The sequence below is a fragment of the Polypterus senegalus genome, chromosome 5 (assembly GCF_016835505.1).
Source record: "Polypterus senegalus isolate Bchr_013 chromosome 5, ASM1683550v1, whole genome shotgun sequence".
NCBI classification, from domain to species: Eukaryota; Metazoa; Chordata; class Cladistia; order Polypteriformes; family Polypteridae; genus Polypterus; species Polypterus senegalus.
Window position 1 is genome coordinate 22,290,144 of NC_053158.1, and position 22,423 is coordinate 22,312,566.

The window sequence follows — 22,423 nt, forward strand, 5'->3', positions numbered from 1 at the left end:
CAAGCGCCCCGGGGGAGATACTGAGCTGTCCATGGTGGCTCCCCCGGAATATACACATCAGGGGCGTCCCGGCCGGGCATGGAACCCGGCTGTCCGTCACAGTGGTTAAACTTTGCTTAACAATACCTGGCTGATTTTGTATTTAGTATACTTACAGTACATTTATTAGAAATGATCATAGTATTAATTAATGATAATAATCAAAGTAAATGTGATATATGTTTGTTTTTGTTGATTAATCAGTGGAGAGCACCTTGAGTTGCATGTAAATGTATGATAAGGTGCTATATAAATAAAGTTATGTACACTATATATATAAAATCCTAAGCCTAAAAGTGCAATGATTTTGTGCAACAATTTTGTGTGCCTTTTTATGTCACGTTTTTTGTCACACTTTAAATCGGGCATATTTTAAAACCTACATATATATGTTTGGTATCGTTTTTTCAGAATTTAGCAAACTTTAATGAGATTTTCAGATTCTTATTCCATTTTTAAATTATAAGCTAAAAAATATCAAGAACTCACATCCCGCGAGACGAGACTTTGTGCAAAAAGATTTAACTACGCCTAGATGTACAATGTATGAGATGCCGATTACACGCACAGCAACAGCAGCAATCCAACAACTGATCAAGCAAAGAGGAGGTAAAAAAAACTGTATTTGTTTCCCATTGTACCACTGTTTAAGAGGGGGTTTCAGAGGAGTGACCACATCTCCTTGGGGTGTGTTCAGCACCCCTCTTCACAATGCGAGTGACAGAGACGCGAAGTGGCTGGCGCATATCACAGGCCAGGGGGGTTGACAAGCAAAGCAAGCAGAGAGTAACCACCTAGTTATTATTATTATTGTTATTGTTGCAGGGATCTGTCAACACCTAATGTCAATGGATTCTTGCTCTTCTGCATCAGCCTTTTAGGTAGCTTGCTGCCTTTAGAAAGACGGCTTGGATTTGCTGCACTGGTTGGAATTCATGTGAGACTTTGGCTTGACATCTGTATAGGTTAGAGCTGCTCATTTAAATGATGAAATGCCAGCTCATACTGTTGTTTACTCATTTCCAGGCTGATGCAATTTGTCAGAGCCATTATATAACCTTACTTTCAAAATCGCTGTCCCCAGAAACCACTTCCATCTCCTTGCAATGGTGCCCAACTCTTTGAAACAACAGGGTACTCTTTGTTTCTGCTGTCATTGTGTGGGAGATAGCAAACACACATCAGCAAGGGTCTTTGAATGCTTTGTTGCCAGGATGTTAAATGCTGTGCTGGCATGCAAGTGTTTTCTATGCAGCAAACTGTTCCTCACATGTGGGTAGGTGAATCCCCTACTGTCGAGGTGCAGATGTATTTCTTGGCTGTCTTAATTCACTTAATTGACGTTAAAAATTACATTCCACTTCCATATCTCAACTTTCAGACACTCCCTTCATAGCCATTCTGTAACACCACCATGATCTTCCTCATTCAGACTTTAGGTCTTCTACTCATTCCACTTCTCACACCAATATAGCACAACACTGGTGCCAAACCAATGGATTTGTACATTTTTACATAGCTCTTAAAGGTTGTTTGCTGTCCTAAAAGGACGCCTCACAATTTAGAGCTCATATGTGACTTTGGCGGACTTCCTGTTTTTATGTGCACTGTACCTGCTTATTTTAATGATGGAATGCCAGCTCATACTTTGGTTATTCATCCATAAATACTGGAGTGGCTTTGAGTGACCCAGCTAAAGTCCAGACTTAAAACTCATAGAACATGTGTAGAGAGACCTGAAAATGACAGGTTAAAGACGCTTCCGATCCATTTTAATGGAGCTTGAGAGGATCAGTCCAAAAGAATGGGATAAACTGTCTAAATCCAAGTGTGCAATGCTTCTAGACACTTACCTAAGAAGACTCAAAGCTGTAATTGCTGCCAACGGTGCTTCAACAAAGTACCAACAATTAAGGGTCTCGGTACTTATATGAATGAGAGATTTCAGTTTTTGATTTTTAATAAATTTGCAAACCTCTCTGAAAATATGTTTTCATTTTGTCATGATGGGTCATTGAGTGTAGACTGATAGGCTCAGAACAGGAAGATTTTCCATTAAAAATAAAACCTACACCACAATAAAGTATGCAGAAAGTGAAGAGCCTAAATACTTTTTTAATCTGCTCTACATGTCCTATGTGTTTTTATGATAATGTATACCATTTTGTGTACGTTTGTCCTCTTTGGCTTTATTTTGGGTGAGGCGGTTTGTTAAAAGGTCCTCCAAATATCACGGTGCCCTTTTATTTTTATTTACCTTTCTAGGCTCCTTCAATAATAATGAAAATAGTAATAATAATAATAATAGTAATAATAATAATAATAATTGGATTGGTATTGCAAGTGAAGCCCCATATCGTGTCCTGAAATATTTTTTTCCATGTTTCCAAGTAAACTAGAAAATTGAATTCATTTGAAGAGAAATGATGGATTGATGTTACCATATAATTTTGGAGGCTTTGAATTGTCAGACATGGTTCAGGATTTAAAATACTCTGATTTAGCTGCCCCCTTGCACAGCACTCTCTGCTATTTATTTTCCTTTGAAAAGAAAAAAAGGAGCTAATTAAGAGCACAGTGTGCTCGGGTGGACATGCTGTCATTTTCGTAGGACTGTTTGGGAAATCAAGGGAGGTTATCTGTTGGAGGAAAGGCCAGTGGACCCATGAGGAACTATAAAGGTGTCTTTGTAAAATTAACAACTACCTTGCTTATCCTTTTGAGACTTATGTTCCTTATGTTATTGCTTGCAGCTATCTTTGTACTGAAGGAAAAAAAGAAATATAATATTTTCAGGAATGAGAAAATTACAGCTCGTGTAATTTTGCAAAAAGTTGTCAAGTTGCTTTCAACCATCTGACCAGCAATACACCTTGGGCAGTGAGGCATTGCCACTTGAAAAACACACAAAAGTTTGTGGAGGAAACAGGTGGAAAAATTTCTGAACAGGCCATCTTTTAAAAAGCCTTCATTCAAAGCTTAGGTGACAGCAAAATTAAAGCCAAACTTCTGTGCATTCCATAAAGACTTGAATGTCACTACAAGCTAGGCAGAGGTCTGATAGCATACTAGAGGTAGCGCCTGTATGTCCTGTGCCAGCATTGCAAGATACCTTGGATTAAGCTGCTCATCTGTCCCAAATACAATACAATACAATTTATTCTAGTATAGCCCAAAATCACATAAGAAGTGCTGCAATGGGCTTTGACAGGCCCTGCCTTTTCACAGCCCCCCAGCCTTGACTTTCTAAGAAGACAAGGAAAAACTCCCAAAAAAACCCTTGTAGGGAAACAAAAATGGAAAAAACCTTGGGAAAGGCAGTTCAAAAAGAGACCCCTTTCCAGGTAGGTTGGGATAGGTTGAGGATTACAGAACACAAGTAATCCTCAATACAATATAATAGAAAGTGCAATAGAAATACTGCATTTAAAGAGCAGAATGCAAGCAAAGCATCAGCAGACCGGTGACACAAATAACTGCTCAAGATCTGGTCACCCTCAGGTGTCCATGCCATAGCAGGACTGACATATCACATAAGAAATCATTTTAGATTTTCAACCTGTACATCTACAGTCCAAATCAGTGACAGGACAGTGAAGTCACAGGCTCTGGGCTGGTACGTGATAATCCTTTGTATAGCACCAGCTATTTCAGGCAGGATGCTATTGGTAGTCAGGAAAATGTCCTGGATAATCAGCATGAAGCCTGATGATTTTAAGTCATTTACTCTGACATGGTTTAAGAACCAGATCAGCAACTGCAGTAGGCACGTCTGACATTCCCAATGACTAGAAGTCACTCACTGTTATGTGTAATTTACTTAAATCTTAATTTATTTAAACTTAAACGTTTTCATCTCCTTCAGTCTCTCCTTATAGCTTAACCTTTTAGTTCCTGAATTCAGCCTAGTTTCTATCGTCTGGACTTTCCCTATCAATACTACGAGCTCTTTGTAATATGGAGCCCAGTACTCCAGGTGAGGCCTCACAAGTGCTTTATACAGGCTAAGCATAACCTCTCTTGGCTTGTACTCCACATATCACGATACATAACCTACCTATAACATCCTACTCTGGAGTCCTGGAACCAGCATAGCCCCTCTTCTCTGGACATTTTATGTCTTCTTTTGTACACAGTGTGTTATACAGCTTAAGTATGACCTCCTTAGAGTTGTATTCTTCAAATCTTTCTATATAACCTAATACAGTAATCCCTCCTCGATCGCTGGGGTTGCGTTCCAGAACCCCCTGCAATAGATGAAAATCCGCGAAGTAGAAACCATATGTTTGTGTAGTTATTTTTATATATTTTAAGCCCTTATAAACTCTCCCACACTGTTAACATTATTAGAGCCCTCTAGACATGAAATAACACCCTTTAGTCAAAAGTTTAAACTGTCCTCCATGACAAGACAGAGATGACAGTTCTTTCTCACAATTAAAAGAATGCAAATAGATCTTCTTCTCTTCAGGAGCAGAGAATTTCAGAGGGAGAGAGAGAGAGAGCGCTCGCAAAGAAAAGCAAACAATCAAAAAATCAATACTTGTGCTTTTAAGTTTGCCGCGGCATTTTTAGAGGAGCGTTAGTATCTTCTAAGCAAACAGCCTCTGTGCAAACAGCCCCTCTGCTCACATCTCCTCCGTCAGGCGCAGAGAACGTCAGAGAGAGAGAGCGAGATTAAAGCAACAATCAAAAAATCAATACGTGTGCTTTTGTGCTTTTAAATATGCCGAGCACCGCAGTAAAGCGGCATTTTTTAGAGGAGCGTCAGTATCTTTTAAGCAAACAGCCTCTGTGCAAACAGCCCCTCCGCCAGGCAGAGAATGTCAGAGAGGGTGAGAGAGGCAGAGACAAGCAAACAATCAAGCTCCGCGCGGGATGCATATCTTATAGCATTGAGGAGTTTTAGTTAATATGTAATACATGCTCTGATTGGGTAGCTTCTAAGCCATCCGCCAATAGCGTCCCTTGTATGAAATCAACAGGGCAAACAAACTGAGGAAGCGTGTAGCATACATTAAAAGACCCACTGTCTGCAGAAATCCGCGAACCAGCGAAAAATCTGTGATATATATTTAGATGTGCTTACATTTAAAATCCGCGATAGAGTGAAACCGTGAAAGTTGAAGCGCGATATAGCGAGGGATTACTGTATTCTGTTAGCCATCTTAATGGCTTCTGTGTACTCTCTTGAATTAGACAGTGACAAATCCACTACGCCAAGATCTTTCTCATAAGGTGTATTTTTCAAATGTCAAGTTTCCCATTGTGTATTCAAATCTAACATCCATCCATCCATTTTCCAACCCATTAAATCTGAACACAGGGTCACGGGGATCTGCTGGAGCAACACAGGGCGCAAGACAGGGACCAATCCTGTGCAGGGCGCCAACCCACCGCAGCAAATCTAACATTCTAACTTCTATTTCGTAAAGCCATACATTTATTAAATTTAAACTCAACTTTACCAACCACAAATTAGCAAGAATTTAAATTCTGTCCATTTGTAATGATTCTGTTGATTTTAAATTATCTGTAATTACAAATAGTACGATGTCACCTGCATAGTTTACTGAATGTTATTTATACTATTACAGAGATTCTTTACATACATTATAAAAAGCAATGACCCCACCACTAATCCTAAGGGACATCAATTTCGCCATCTCTTACTTCAGAAAATCTTCCTCATCCTATAACCCTCAGAGTATACTACAATAACTCTAATCCTTCCTTATACTGTAACCCTTTCCTTCCTTTATTTTAGCCAATTTTTCACCCATCTACACACTCCAACTTGAAATCCCATTTATTTAGTGTATATACCAACCCACATTTGTTAACTTGTCAAAAAAATTTTTTGAATATCAAAATAAATATCATAATATGTACCTCTCTATTTCTATGCTTTGTTACCTCCTCACAGAATTCCAGTATATTACTGAAACACAACCTCAACATCTAAACCCATGAGGACTATTCACTAACACACCTGTTCTTGGCCTGATCTTTTCCTTAATACAGTAGAACATCAGTATCCACGGATTCAGTTTCTGAAGTTTCAGCTCTCCGCTGTTTACAATATTAACAGAAAGTTCCAGAAACAAAAGATTCATAAGTTTCAAATTGAGTGCCATTCTGTGCAAATGTTATCACCACTTTGGATATATGGTGTCATGAACGTATTACTACATTATATACACAGTATGCAGTAAAAACCCAGCAGTGTACAGGGATGTGCCTCTGTGTCTGAATTCATTTTTCCTGCTCTGACACATTAATTCGAGAGAGAGTATTATAATGTTCAATGTATTTTATTATTATTTAATATTGGCAATGTCTTATTGTGTGCAATGTGTCAATTAAACCTTATCATAGGTATGTACGTAAACGAAAAATGACTTACAGTATATGTAGGGTTTGCTTGTATCCATGATTTAGGGCATCCGCAGTAGCACTTGGAACATATCACTTGTGGATGCAGGGGGAACAACTGTAATTGCTTCCATTAATTTACCCATAATGCAATTTAAGCTTACTAACCTATAGTTGTATGAGTATGCTGGATCACCTTTTTTTATAGATTATGGCAACATGTGCTAGTTTGTAATCTGAGTTTTTCCTGTTTTCAAATATTTTTGAAAAATAAACGTCAAGTATTTATATACTGTATGTAATCACAATTCTCCTTAAAGATATGCATTATCTGGTCCTAATGGTTTGTTTCGTGTCAGCCTTTTTAATCTAAGCAGAACTTCTCTCCCTATCTACATGTTAGCAAAGCTGAAAATGGTTTTACTGTTCAATAAACAAATTAAATTGTGCTTTCTTTGGGTTGCAAGGTACTGTGTTAATACAATTACTGTACAAATGTTTCTCTAATAATATTTTAACATTTAAACGTGAATGATTGAGGAAGAGCTAAGAGAGCTTATTGTAAAATAGTGGAGTAATTTTTCTTCCACTTCATCTTTTCCCATTTTTATATGAGTTTGATGTACTCGATTAACCTTCTCTATACAACTTGATTCTGAATCTACTCTCCAGTCAGACCCTTTTCCTTCAGCTCTTCTTTTGCTTTATCCATCCACCTCCACCTTCCCTTTGGCCTCTTTTACCTGCATAATCATTGTATCTCTTCATCCCATGTCCATGGCACTTCAATCTACCTTTCCTGTACTCTGTTACATATCCCACACTTTTGATGTTGTACCTCTGATTGTCTCATTTCTTATTTTGTCCTTTTTTTGAACTTCCTCATTTCTGTCACATTTAACTTCTTCACCTGCACTCTCTTTAAAGCCTATATCTCAACTCCATACATCACTGTTGGTCTTACCACTGTCTTAAAAACCTTACCTTCAACCTTTGCCTTCATACTTTTGTCACGCCATACTCCTGATACCTTCTTCACACTGTAATCTATGGGTTATCTCTGTATCAAGTTCTCCCTCATGGACGTCCACTGATCCTAGATACTGTATTTAAATTGCATCACTCTTTCAATAGCTCAAAAACACAACAACAGTAATGGTTGCTGAAATTGGTGTCTTGCATTCGTATGTCAATAACAAACAATAATCATTCATTTCCACCAGTAACACCCCTTTGCAACATTATTAATGTCTTGGCTGTAATTTAAAATTATTTTAATTGTGCCTAAATTCCTAAATTGAGAATTAAATCAAGATGAAACTCTCAAAATACTCCTCTTTTAGGCTGAACCTGTCTTTACAAATAAAGTATATTGGTATATGTTTAGTTTATTATGCAAGATTTTTATGATTTTTTCTAGAGAGTTGGTCAGACTGGTCTGAATGGTCGGAGTGCGATTCATCTGGTGTACAGTTTCGGACTAGGCACTGTGACATCCTTTTCCCAACTGGAAACCAATGCTCCGGGAACAGTACAGAAACAAAAACCTGCATCTCAGAGTCAAACTTCATACCTGGTGAGTTCACAAAATTGGGCATTATGTTTTCATTTGTTGTTCCAATGTCTTTTGCAGCAAATTTTGATAGATAGATAGATAGATAGATAGATAGATAGATAGATAGATAGATAGATAGATAGATAGAACGAACTTTATTTGTCTCGAGGGGGAAATTTGGCTTTTTACGGAAGCTCATTAAATGAATAAATACATAAATAGACAAATAGATAAGTAAGTAAATAAATACATATACACACAAACTAAAAAGAGAAGTCAGTGGAAGGTGTAGTGACTTCCATATTTCCCCTGACATGAACAAGTACAGTTGTTACATTGTGAACAGCACTTCGGGGGCTAAAGTCTTTTTTTCCCTTTCACTTCACCTGGCATTTCAGTCGTACAGTGCTGTATGCATAACATTGCCATGTCTTATCTCTTGAGTCGATTAACGGTCCTGTTTCAGTTTGTTCTAAAATTGGCTTTACAGCTTTTCATTTCCACACCATTGTGTGTTTTGGTTGAAGGTTCCACTCTACTCGTGAATATTGATAAGTTACCATGCAGTGGTTGAAGACATAGAACAATTCATGATTGTTTTGCAGTATGATGTTTATTCATCAACAAGATGTTAGTAGAATGCTGTCCTGAGCGTTTTCAGGCTTAACACAGTATGTCTCATCAAAACAGCTTAACCCAAGAAAGACTCTGAGTTAACTATTTTACATAGAATTTGAAGCCCGAGGGACACTCTGTATTAACTTCAAGAAGGTTAAATCCACCTTAGCCTGTTTCTCCACACCACTCAACTTTACTCTGATTCAGTCCTCTCTACCAACACTATGCACTTGTCCTTCTATAATTCATAACACAAACTATTGTTGGAGGGCCTTGTTGTTTCTTTTTTTTTAGCCCCCTGAGTCAACCTGCATTCAAGAAAACGCTTTCATCTTTACTACAAAATGGAATCTACAGTGATTTCTGTATACTCATATATTTTTTATTTGTATTTCATAGAAATCTCAATTGCACGTTCAAGCATGGATGACAGGAGATGTGGAGGTAAATGTCTTTCTTTAATATAATTTAATGAGAATTCTAAGTACAGATTATTCTTTTATATTGGTTTAAAAAAAATATTCTTTTGAGGAGAATGAGGCTGGGAAGCTGCTGGAACTGAAATTCTCTGTGGTTTTCAGGTGGAGCTGATTTACCCTGGAGAAAAGAAAAATACCTGATAGATAATGGTGTTGGCTGCACTTAGTGTAGTGTAGTACAGAACTTACACTTTTTTTGTATTTTTATATATGAATTAACTATATCTATTGATTTATTTTCTTTTCACATCAATAAAACAACTTGTTCCTCTACTGACTTCAAATAAGGCAGGCAGTCCAAAAAATATAGACTGAGGATCTGGAGAAAGAGTAGAGTTAAAGGGCAAAGAAAAGCACAAGACCAGGAAAGAAAACGAGACACATCAAAGCCAAATCACAAACCAAATATCAAAGTCAAAAAACAGAAATTATTAATCAAAAATCAAAAGAATCACCAGTAAGTTCTGTCCAATATCATGCAAAATGGCAGTCAAGACAACCTTTTAACTCTTTACTATCTCACCCACCTGATTTTGTGAGCTTAGAAGTCACTTCCATAGCAAACAAGGACCTGCAACATGGTGACAGAATCCCCAAAACAGTGGTGCCAATCTTCAAAACAAAATGGCATCCGAAACAATGTTAAGTAAAACTCATTTTCTTAAAGAAGGCTTCAATCAGGAAAATGGCCACAGAAATGAATTACTTGAGTATAAAATAAATCACAATATTAGGATATTTATAACTCATGAAAAGCCCAGAAACAAATTTAAAAAGAAACTCCATTCATAACTGTATATAACATCCTATTTTCCTTATATATACATGACTCCCAATCCTTTATTCTTTCTCATGGTTTTCCTTTTGCTCTACCACTTAGGAACCTTATATGGACTTTGACCCCACCATCAACTTCTTCACCCGACGCTGTTCCTTGGTCCATATCCTACTCTGTATCTCTAGTATCACTCACAGCTACATTCTGAGTTTGCTGCCCACTCTAGAGCTTTGATAGTTGGTTTCCATATCCTCTGGAGTTAGCGGTTAAGGCTTTGGACTTCAAACCCTTAAGTTGTGAGTTCCAATCCCGCTACTGGCACTGTGTCATTATCGTCTCTCCTGACTGCAATTGGAAAAACAAAAGAATATAGTCAATAGTATCTCAAATGCTGTAATTTGCCTTGGGTAAAGTAAAAAATAAGTAATATCCTTTTTTTCATAATGTTGCATCTTACATTACTTGTAATATGGGACAACGAAATTTAGCCAGGAAACCAATTGACGGCACCATTTGCAGCTCCCCAAAGCTCCATCCTCACTAATGCTCCTTAGCCATCTTCAAGTGTTTTCCTTCAATGCCTCTTAGATATCCTTGTGCTCCCTATACTGCTGTATGTCCATACTGTCATTACTTTATTTGCTGTTTCCTTTGCTTACTGTTATTGAAAAATTATTTATCAAAAAATACAGAAGCACAGAAACATATCAGAAGGATGGTTTGCAGCATACTGATCTTTTTATTATTGTATTTCTGATTTCTAAAATGAAATGACATCAACAAGTACAGTAGTTGCATTGTGAACAGCACTTAGGGGGCTGAAGTCTTTTTTGCCCCTTCACTTCACCTGGCATTTCAGTCGTACAGTGCTGCATACGTAACATTGACATCTCTTATCACTTGAGTTGATTAACGGTCCTGTTTCAGTTTGTTCTAAAATTGGCTTTAGAGCTTTTCATTTCCACACCATTGTGTGTTTTGGTTGAAGGTTCCACCTTGCTCATGAATATTGATGAGTTACTATGCAGTGGCTGAAGACGTAGAACAATTCATGATTGTTTTGTCAGGAAGTCAGGTACCTAGGCTAAAAAAAATATTGTTATTCGGAACACATGCATTTCACGTGTGTTCCATGTCTACAAAGATCTATGGAAGTATAGGATAACAGGAAATGTTGAACACATACCTAAAAGACAAACTTTTTCCATGTTTTAGTGCTAACAACAAAATGTAGACATAAAGTGTATAATATGCAAAGACTGAAGTCCAAATATCAAATAAGCACTTTCACAGCAGGTACAAGTATAACAGAACAAATACGCTCCCCGATAAACAAGGCTTCAGATGGGAGAGGTTTTTGTTGTTTCTAAAGGGGTTTAAGCGATATGGGGGGATTGGTATAGCAGGCTGCTTGCTGCTTGGGATTATCAACACATTTACAAGACAAAAGATGCTGAATGGAGAGGTGCGAACGGATTTAAGATGGGCTGGATTTACAAGTTTTCTCGTAAGCTTTGGTAATTCTAGTGTTAATTAATTTATGTAGTACACAGAATTCAATTTTTAAAAATTATCCTCTGCTACTGGTATCTTCAAGTTGGATGGCATTACCATTAATGTTCATTTTTCCTCTTTGCAGAGTTCAACATGTTCCACATGATTGCTGTTGGACTAAGCAGTTCCATTTTGGGATGTTTAATTACTCTCCTCATCTATACTTATTGTCAACGATACCAACAGCAATCCCATGATGCCACTGTCATCCACCCAATATCAGCTGCTCCACTTAACACCAGCATTACCAACCACATTAACAAGCTTGATAAGTACGACTCTGTGGAAGCCCTTAAGGTAAGTTAAAAAGAAATAATAAATAAATAACATTTTTTTAATGATACTGATGAGTAATATGAGTGTTATTAAATGTGTAGAAATTAGATTCTTTCTTACACAGAGATTGACTTCACCTTCACATTTAAACATGATTCTTATTAAGGACATTCAATTACATTTTTAACAGAACATCATGCTTTTTCACTTGCAACTATAGCACATTAATTACATTTTATCATGGCTTTAAACATCCTTATATTTTCTATGAAACATTTTTTGATTTTATTCTATCTAAACGTACATCAAAAGAAAGTGCTGGAAGACATCTTAGTTGGTTAATTCTTATGCATGTTTCTTGATTTGTATGGCATTGAGAAGGTTTCTTGTACACCACAGCATTTTTTAAATGACTCATTGATAATAACTTATGAAAATGAAACAGTGTTTTATAATATTTAGTCCTGTAATCTTCTAGTTAAATTTTCTTCATAACTGAAGATGTGCAGAGACAAAGAGGACTGCTGGCTTACCAGTTCTACAAATTAGAAATCTGGACCAGTCATCTTTGATGCAATGATCACTGTAATATGGACTCAATTCTTGGTTGAATAGATTGACGTCGTACATATAAAGAACAAATCTAACAGAGTAAACTTCCCTTTCATGTCTGACTTCACCAAAAGCTTTTCCAATTGGTAAAGCATACAAAATGGCTACTGGCACACTGATTAATACAAATGACGCACATCTTTAGGGAAATACCTTCTGAATATTGAATTTCAATATCTATCTCTACTATTACATAGATTATCAACATCTGTATTTAGTTTGCTTTTTCTGTTCATGGTTGCATGATTTTTTTCCCCAGTGGATTGCCATCATAGTTATTCCACATCACCTAATGCCCCTGCTGTTCTATTTACCACACAATGGTAGGTAATGATTACTCTAAAGTGCACCATTGTCCATAATGTCTCAAAGGAAGGAGTCTACTGTGCCCTTTTCTTATATAATTCCCCTGTGTAACTAGACCGGTCCGGCCCATCATTGATGTGGACACCCAAGTACTGGTAGCAGCGCACTACCTCCACGTTCACTCCTTGAACAGTGACCGAGCATAGAGGCTCTTTGGTCAATAAGCACATCATTGGTTCCACAGATCTTAAGCTGCAGGCACTTCTTTCTGCACCCAGAACCGAAGTTCTTCACCTGACTTCTTTACTTTGTCTCATCCCCATTGTTAGTACACCCCATTAGTAGAGAATCATTTGGCTTAAACTAAACTATTTATATGGAAATTGCAGAATTACTACAAGATGTGGCAGTAAACATCTTTGAATTCTTGTTACTCCGAATTTTGGTTCAATTTATTTTCGGTTTCTCATTCAGAAACCTGTTTATGTATTTATGATTTGAGTACACTGAACAAATATTTATAGTGGAGTGTTCAAAACCGGTTCTATTCGAAGGAGTGACCTGTCATAGGAGTGACATAACAAAGGACTGAAACCTCAGATATACATTTCAAAGGAGTGACAACCATCCAAGTGGTGAGGTGAAAACGACTTTTTTGGGGAGCATACTTTCAGTTGTGTGTGGTAGGTGAGGTGACAACGATTTTTTTGGCTCAATATGTCACTCCAATAAAATGTCACTCCTTTAATATGGTATTTATGTCACTCGCTTGTTATGTCACTCCTATGAAGTGTCACTCCTTTGATACAGACTCGTTCAAAACACTTGGTCACTGTGGATTGCCAAACAACTGTGATGTCTGTGATTGTGTATCTTTTACACATATTGTAGGAATCCCTTCCATTACCGTAGTAAAAAAAAATCTGAAAGATCTGAAACCCAAAAATTAGGGTTGTCATGGTAAGCGGAAATTAGCAAATCCCATTACATTGCTCCTGTGCTTAACCCGGTCACAATCATAGTCAGACAGAGTCATTACCAAACAATTTCCTATAATACATTAAAACTGAATGGTTTTAACCCAAAAAATTAAGGGTTGTCCTGGTAAGTGGAAACTAATAAATCCTACAAAATTGCTCCTGTGATTAACCCGGTCACAATCAGAGTCATACAAAGTCATTAGCAAACAATTTTCCTTTGTAAAAAAAAATGAACAATTGTGATGTCTGTGATTGTGCATCTTTTATACAACCTCTAGAAATTCCTTCCCTTACCATAGTACATTAAATCTGAATGGTTTCAACCCACAAAATAAGGCTTGTCCTGGTAAGTGGAAACTAGTAAATCCCACTACATTGCACCAATGGTTAACCCAGTCAAAATTAGAGTCATACAGTATGTGTAAAAGAGGCAAAAACTGTAACATTTTAGTTGGGTAAAGTCTAAAATACTTTGCATATATAACTTGCTACTGTGCTATGCTCCATGTGCCAAGGGAGCTTGAAGGCACAATGCACATTTACATGATGAAACTAATTTGATCCCTTTCTCTTCATTTCTAGGCTTTCAATAAAAATAATCTAATCTTGGAAGAGAGAAACAAATACTTTAATCCCCACCTCAATGGGAAGACCTACACTAACACCTATTTCACAGATCTCAACAGCTATGAGGAGTACTAGCGAGGGCCGTGTACTCCAGACAGTCAGATGGCTCTACCAAATTGATATTAAAAAAACTGTAATAACTCAATTCTCTCTTTTTTTTTGTTGTTGTTGTTAATTCCATTGTTTTTTAGTTTTCTGATTTTTATGACAAGTTCCCCTATGGAAAATCCTTAGCCAGTGCAAATTCTTGTGCAGTCATCTCACAACTGACCAAGAGCCATAAAAATCAAAGAAATTTCGAGTGATTAGAAAGGAAAATCGGTGCCTACAAAGGACAACTCAGCTCATCCTAAGATGAAGCCTTTTTTTCTTTTTTCTCTCTGCAAACATGTGGAAGGAGGAATTGGTACAGGCTTCTGGTGTTACTCAAAACAAGGGTGAACTTTTACGCGCCTGCTAAACTTGTCAGTGTGGATAGAAGAACTACTTTCAGATGACGTCACAAGATTGGCTTGCATGATGTTACTGAGCAATGTATTTGTTGCTTCATTGATTGACTTGCATGGTTAATAGCATTCCAAAGTCCTGCACTCTGCAGTTTGAGGAACATTTGTGTCTGCATTGCTGTACAAACTGGGCCTGTGCCTGCTACTTAAGACGTAGGGACAGCAGCCTCATGTGTACACCGTCTGCCAGAAGCAGAACTGACCTCACGGAGTCAACACGGTGTAGATGTTTAGGTTTTACAAACAATTGTAAGCCATTTTTATTTTGGATTTGACAACACTCACTTAATTAACTGATTAGGAGATTAACTAATTAAGTAATCAATTAGTTAATTAAATAACTGTTTGACTAATTATAGTTCTCAGTAGAATTCTGTACTCATGTTTTCACAATGCAAATATGCACTGTTACAAAAAAAATTGTAAAATTGGGGGAATAGGTAACTTCTTATATATCATTAAAGTAGCCTGACTGACATACTATAAATATAATTTGTTGGAGGTGGAAGATACATTCTCATTTTTTTAAGGGTTTACTATTTAAAATGAGATGCCCAGCTGTCGGAGACTATTAATACTATAAAAAAAAATAGACAAAGCCTAAACAGGCAAATTTCTACTGCATTGAAACTGCTCCTGTCTGTGCTTTCATTGTGCTTTTACGTCTTATTGCGTCTGTTATTTTTTTTGTTTTGTTTTTAACACAAGCTCCATCTTTCACAAATCATCCTCACGGCTTGATCTTTCTTTCTCAGCCTCAGTGTTAAAATAGTCAGCTTTAACATGTTCAGGACATGACCTGAAACTAGCTTTTCTTTTTCTCTCTGTCTTCTCTTTTCAAATTAGATTAGAAAACCACCCCGACTTATACCGCTTTTTGGTGATGAATTATAATGTTTGTGCGAGATGAAGGGCGTGAGAAATGGAAGCCCTTTATCAGCAGACAATTCCCAGCAAAGAATGATGCAGCAATCTGACTTGCACTCTTTACCAGTAGGACTCAACTCTCAACCCGGAGAGACCATCTGTGTTTAAATAAAGGGCGTAATCAAATCTCTGGAAATGAATCAGTCTGCACTCCTTGAGGATAAAGACTGCTGATTTTACTGTACAGTACGTTCATTCTGAATAGAGGAGTAGATGGAAGTGAACTACTTCCATTTTTCTTCAATTTTGTTTGATTTGATGCCTCTCTGAAGAAGCCATGAGGCTTTTGACAAGGAACTACATGGAAATGATGCTTTGTATTTTGTCTGGCAGTAGTATGTTAACTGTTCATATGTAGAGACAGAAATGTGAACCTGCTTTGTGTTTGTTCGATGTATAGTACTGTCATGAACATGCTGACATGTTTTATTCGATTGCAAAAAAGATTCTGGACAGCAGCTTGTCATTGCTATAAACCTTAATGCTTTCTGAATAATTGTCTCCATAAATACAGAACTGGTTGATATAAAAATGGTGATTTTTTTTTTTATTTATTTTGATAATGATTGTGGATTATAAAATATATAGCATATGATCTTTCTGCCACCTGTAAACTAGGCTTAGCATAAGCTTAACACTACGTTGCTGTACTTTGGTACCTTTTCCTGTTTCTATTTTCAAGTTCTTTATTTAAGACTATCTGCAAATTTGGAGTGATTAATTTTTATTCTAATAATTTTCTTTCTTAGGCCATTTATTCTTATGTGGAAATATTTGGGATATACAAAAAATGAGCTTCATCTCAAGTCATTAGTAAAATTCACATTGTACTCATGGGAAATATTATGTAATGAGCTCTCATTTTTTTGTTGCAGTGCAAAGCATATTTTGAAACTTCTTATTTTTAAAGAAATAAATATTATCACTTTACAAAAAAGAACAGCATGGCACGTGAATTACTCATTATTTCCCATATATCATTAGCTATACTTCAGTTTTCCAACACGGGCATTCTAACAAACCCGTTAAAACTGCTTAGAATCAACAGTGTTCTTGAATTATTTTTTATGAAATTTGTTCTGCTCTTTTCAACAACTGCGGTGGCTCTTGTAAGCCCAAGCAGTGGCAGTGGGAGTCGGAGGAGAGAGGCTCGGTGAGATGTCTTGCTGGGAACCTGTGATGGCCGTAGTGGCCCCAAGCCTGGAATTTAAAGGTTGAATGTGAGATGAGTCGATTTTTAGAAGGATACACCTGGGATCATGAGCTTTTAGGCTAGCCCTTTTGGAGGCTCAAGAAGGAAGTTGGCAGAAAATGACAGTCTGGAAATAGGTAGGTTGGTGTCCTGGCAGGGTTAGGTAGTAGCATCCCTGGGGGGCTCTACCAGTATGGACACTTGCAAGGCATGCTGGGAACTGTAGTCCCATGGGGAAGTCAGGTTGGGTTCCAGGACTACCACCAGAGGGTGCTGTGGAAATTTGCAATCCCTGCTTTCAAGGACTTTCACCCACAAGTGCTTCCAACAGGCCCTGCCCTAGCACAGGAAGTACTCCCAGGTCTAAAATAAAAGAAGTTGCTCGACCTCATCCTGAGTCAGACTCTGGAAAACTGCTGGACAACACTTGCCTGGAAGGAGTGAAGGAATAAATGAGACAGAGAGAGAGAAGAAAGAAAAAGAACATTTGCAGTTATAGAACATGAGAGAAGCCCTTTTTAAAGTATTGTGGTTAATAAACCTTGTGTTTACACCCAAGACTTGTGTCGTTGTGGTGGTGTCTGGGGTTTGAGGTGCTGCAAACTGGTCACACAACATATTTTTGGCAACTTCCAGTTGAGCTTTTTATGTTTCTTTCATGGACATCCAGTCTTTCTATGATGTCTACCATCTTATTCCATGATGATACAACTTGAAACTGTTCCTTCAGCTTAAAGATCACTTTGGCTCTTTTTCCATAATTTTCAACAATCTTTCTCTTCAATCTTCAGCCAGATTTCTCTTGTGGCCATGGTTTGGGATGTTAGCTACCAGGGTTGGCAGATTTGAAAGACATTTTCCAGCCCAATTACAGTCAAAATCCCGTCAAATCCTACAAAATCAGGTCTAATATTTGATAATACACTTATCAAAAGTATACAAAAGACTTCATCCCCAAGCTGCAAACACCCTTGAATGTCAACCCACTAATTGGCGAATGTATACTTGATTTGCATGAGTGGGTGGGGAAGGCTGTCAGATTTGAACAGTAATTTTCCCTAATGGCGCCGGTACACCAGATGGTATGGCCTGCAGAGTGAAGCTTTTAAATGATTATCTTGAAATAAATTTGTTGAATGGTGGAAATGACATTTGATGAGAGCCAATTTTGCAATATCTGTTGCATTCTTCTTTCAGATGGAAGAACATAGCAGAAACTTAGTGAAGGGCTTTGCTGGCATGCTCCCGCAAAGAAAAGACAGTTAAAGATTATTTCCATGTTGAAGAGGAAAGATGGGAAAAGACCCAACATTTCAGCTGCAGGACCTTCGTCAGATGTGCCACCAAAATGTTGGGTTTCTTACCTTCTCTGTTCAGCACAGAAATAATCGTTAACCGTATTTTTCTTAAGAGAAATGTATGATACTGCTAAACCCAAGCAATAAAATTACAGACTTCATAATGAGATATGACACATTTTGTTTGCACAGGAACCACCCTTTTAAAATACACTCAACCATAGTTTAATATTTTATTATAAATGCGGTATTCAAATAGGAAAGGATTACTTATTAATAGTGTTGATCGGCGAAATTCACCAAAGCGTTTTTCACAACGAATATGCTATGTTCACCGGTTACCTTGTTCAACGAATATTCTCCTGGAAGTTCACTTTGCAGCTGCCTTAGATGAATATTTTTTTTTCCACTACCCCAAGATTATGTTGCTAGGCCAGTGTGACATTACAGACCTATAATAGCCAATGTTGGATGTGGCAGCCTCCCCATCATAGCAGTGGGTTAAAATTAGTGAAAAACTTGCAAATACATTTAAACACAAAACACAGACACAAAAGAAAACTGGATATTTATTGGTGTGTTTGTGTCTTAAAGGTCATTTTTTGGATGAACTTGTGTGTAACGTTTGTTATATGTGAGTCGACCCCATTAATAGTATTACCCAGGCTGCTGTGGAATTGATGCAAAGTGGATGGAGTGTGGAATCCACGTACTTTAGTGTTGCATTTCTTTGGTAGCAGTGACAGTGAACAAGCAATAATGTTGTTATGGGTTGGGGACCAGAGTGAATTTTTGGTGAGTACCTGCTGTTGAACCTAAGGGGAGCAAGCCTTAGTGAGTTCATGCTTCATGTCTGCAAGAAATGTTTTCTGAAATGTAATACATTACAGCCCAGGTGACTTTTTGGCCACAATTATTGGTCCAGCAATGTTGGCAGATGCTTCCCTCACCATCAAAGACCATTGCACCATTATAGTTCACTCAAAACTAGTTCAATTTCTTCTTCCCCATTGACTTCAATGCATTTTGCCAAACTCAGCAAAGTTCCTGATTTCCATAAATGCGAGGCAAAGCAAATTCAGGAAGGTTTGCTTGTCACTGATTACCAACGACACTACAGCCTTTAACATTTAAATTGTCACAAAGAAGAGAAGTGATCAGTTGTTTTAGGTTCAGATTATCTTCCCATACCTTCCAGTATATTTATTTTAACATTTTTTAAAATAATTTAATTTTTACCCCAACATTTACAAAATGTGGTACAAGATACAATTCAAATGCATTTTGTATTGAGGTTATTCCACCTCTGCATTTCTGTTTTGGACATTCAATTTTGGTTATCTGTTTTAGACATACTGCTCTCATTAGTCAAAATTGGTTGATACCTACGGCATTGTCCAATTTTATCAGTTATTGGGAAACATTAGCTGTGACTACAAAGTCATTGGTTAATTGAACTGTAATTACCTGTGAAACTGAAAGATTTTGAACTTAAAATGAAGAAGTTTGGTGTGGACAATAAAAAGAGTTCGATTCATCGGGTATAGAGTCATGGAAATGTAAACAGACATTTTTGTCTTTACAAACTTCCGCCCAATTTCAAAGAAAATAGCCCAATCCGAAGAGTCATGCCAAAATTTTTCCAGCGTGACAGATTTACACACCAAGAAACACACCAATTGGGCGTAAAATGGCCCAATATGGCAACTGCATTCCAATGGGTCTGAAAACTCGTAATAATATTGGCAAAAGTGATCGCCTTCACATTGACCACGTTTGGCTATTACTTTCTTTCTTACCTTCCCAAACTCCTCTCTGCTTTTTCACCTTCTTTTCATGTTTAGTGTGACACACACTGTACCACAAACCATTTCAACTGACCGAATGAGTGATTACTAAGATCGGTCAGCTTAGATTATCACTACAATACAATTATATGTTGCATTTCGGGTCTAGAATTAGAATTTCTAAAGGAAACTCAGAAATGTCCATTTAAACACACTTTATTTCTGAACTTGAAAGAACAATATTGGCACAAAGCATCTGTGATCAACGTCTTTAGCCTTTTCACTCCAGTCGTCTCTTCCTGAAAACTAAAACAGAACTCAGAGATGTCTTCATCAGAATGCTCTTGCTCTGTGAATGATCTGCAAGGTGGGAAACAAAGTGAATTGATGACAAAATGAATTAATGAGCTTTAAAGGTTTCTGTTACCGTGATTTATGAGACTCGCACATACTGCCATTAAACCACGCACTGCCAAACTGCTATCTGTCTGCAAGTGTGTTTTCTCTGTAAGTGAATCAGTTCTAAAAACGTAAAGAAAAAGTACAGCCCAGTGAATCACATTTTCTAAAATATTTCTAATGACTTCTAAAGGGTTCCAATAATTTTGTGCAAGCCATTTTGGAATGTGGTTATAGAGTAAGTAAAAATGTAGCTCTTTCGTCAGATTGTTTGTTTGGATCCACTGCAAAACGTAGAAATGTACATACAGGTGATAAAAGAACTTCAATAACTCTCAGGAAATAATGCATTATTTGAATGCAATGCAAGTTTACCAATATTTTTGGCCAGGTCTATACTTTATATACTTTGAAGAGTATTAATTAAAATGAACAATATCAGTGTGAAACTAGAAATTGAAAAACTATGACTAATTTGTTTTTTATTATTTACTATTGTAATTAATTTCTGTCTAAACACTTTTCCCAATAAATAAAAAAGTATGTCTCTGTTATTAACACCCTTTATTGTAAAGGACATTGGAAATCACAGAAATGAATAAAAACTGGTTTTGAATCCATTTCTGGTACTGTTTACACTGGACTGTTCCTTTACAATACAGTAAATGACAAAACATTGTGATTTCTTGATGACAAATATTTATATTATTGCCTCATGAAGTATAATCATAAATGCTTGACCACTTTGTTGCATCAATATGACCAAGATAATCAAGTTTAACCCCAACCTTAAAGAAATGTAATTACAGTGTAACTAATGTGAGTAACAAAATACTCATTTCCAAATTGTATTTATGGAAAAATTCTTGCAGCATATTCTTTCGATCTTATATGTTCATAAGAGGGACATTCTAACTTTATAATGCACTAGTGAGACCGCATCTGGAGTACTTTGTGCAGTTTGGGTCACCACACTACAAGAAAGACATAACAGAACGTGAAGCTGTGCAGAGGAGAGCAAACAAGTGCATCTCAGCACTTAAGGACACGTAGTAATGTGACAAACCTGTTTAGTGTCGATCAGAAGGGACTGCACGAGGACCTAATCCAGGTCTTCAAAATTCTCAATGGCAATGTAAAGTAGATCCAGTCGGATTCTTTCAAATGAACGGTAAATCACGTACCGTGGAAATTACGGGGGCGTGAATTAGGACTAAATTGGGGAAGCACTTCTTTATACAAGGAGTTGTGGGAAGTGGGAACAAACCACTAAGTCGTGCAGAGACTTTGACAGCATTTAAGAAGAATGTGGATGAGATTTTGGGACAGCTTAGCTATTAGCTAAACAAATGAGTCTGATGGAGTGAATAATCCCCTCTGATTTGTCAAATTTGCTCTTATACAGCATTCATTCAAAACTTTTGCAAGTCCTAGCCTGATTTATACATCTCAACAGGAAGACTTGAAATGATTTAACTGTACATCATACAAGAGTTTTGAATTTTATTTTGGGGAAAGTTTGTCAGTTTGGAGCTACAACATAGAGCCATAGGTATAGATTAGCTTCTCAGCTGCCTTAGGACCTAAAACATATGTGTGCTGCTAGCTAAACTTGCTCAATGACCAAAACATTACTGTTGATAATAAAGTGTATAGGGAGGATGGACAATGGCAGTTAACCCAGTTTTATTTTATCTTTAAATATTTGAAGTAAACACCTGAGGTTTAAAACTAGTAGCCCCAATGTCTGAGACACTTATACCGTTGTTTGCCATGTTATGGCTGTTTTTCATGTTTTCATCAAGCTAAAAGGGTTTTAATAACACACTATTTTCTTTTTTTTCTGTGGATAAAGAGGAAGAGAAATACCGATATTGCCTTAGTTTAACTGTCCATTAGAAGAGTGCGCTGAATAAAAGTAAATGTTTCGGAAATGAATTGCTCAAAATTACAAAACAAAAACAAACAAGAAAAACATTTAATCTCTGGCCAACAAATGTATTTTTAAATTTAGCCATAATGCGTATAATGTAATTTTTATTAATAAAATTATTTGTTTTCAGGTTTAAATGGTACAACAAAATATTGCTTGAAACTTGTAAACAAAACTTCAAG

General features: G+C 37.0%; 1 protein-coding gene across 1 annotated transcript in view; it reads left to right on the plus strand.

Moving 5' to 3' along the window:
• sema5a (sema domain, seven thrombospondin repeats (type 1 and type 1-like), transmembrane domain (TM) and short cytoplasmic domain, (semaphorin) 5A) overlaps positions 1-16,565 on the plus strand; it is a 788,567-nt gene extending 772,002 nt beyond the window's left edge. Inside the window, exons 19-23 of the mRNA XM_039754371.1 lie at positions 7,835-7,990; positions 8,987-9,031; positions 11,484-11,695; positions 14,155-14,332; positions 15,552-16,565. Of these exons, the coding sequence (XP_039610305.1) occupies positions 7,835-7,990; positions 8,987-9,031; positions 11,484-11,695; positions 14,155-14,274 (533 nt within the window). The 3' untranslated portion in view covers positions 14,275-14,332; positions 15,552-16,565. The remainder of the gene's footprint in view (positions 1-7,834; positions 7,991-8,986; positions 9,032-11,483; positions 11,696-14,154; positions 14,333-15,551) is intronic.
• Positions 16,566-22,423: the final 5,858 nt, after the last annotated feature.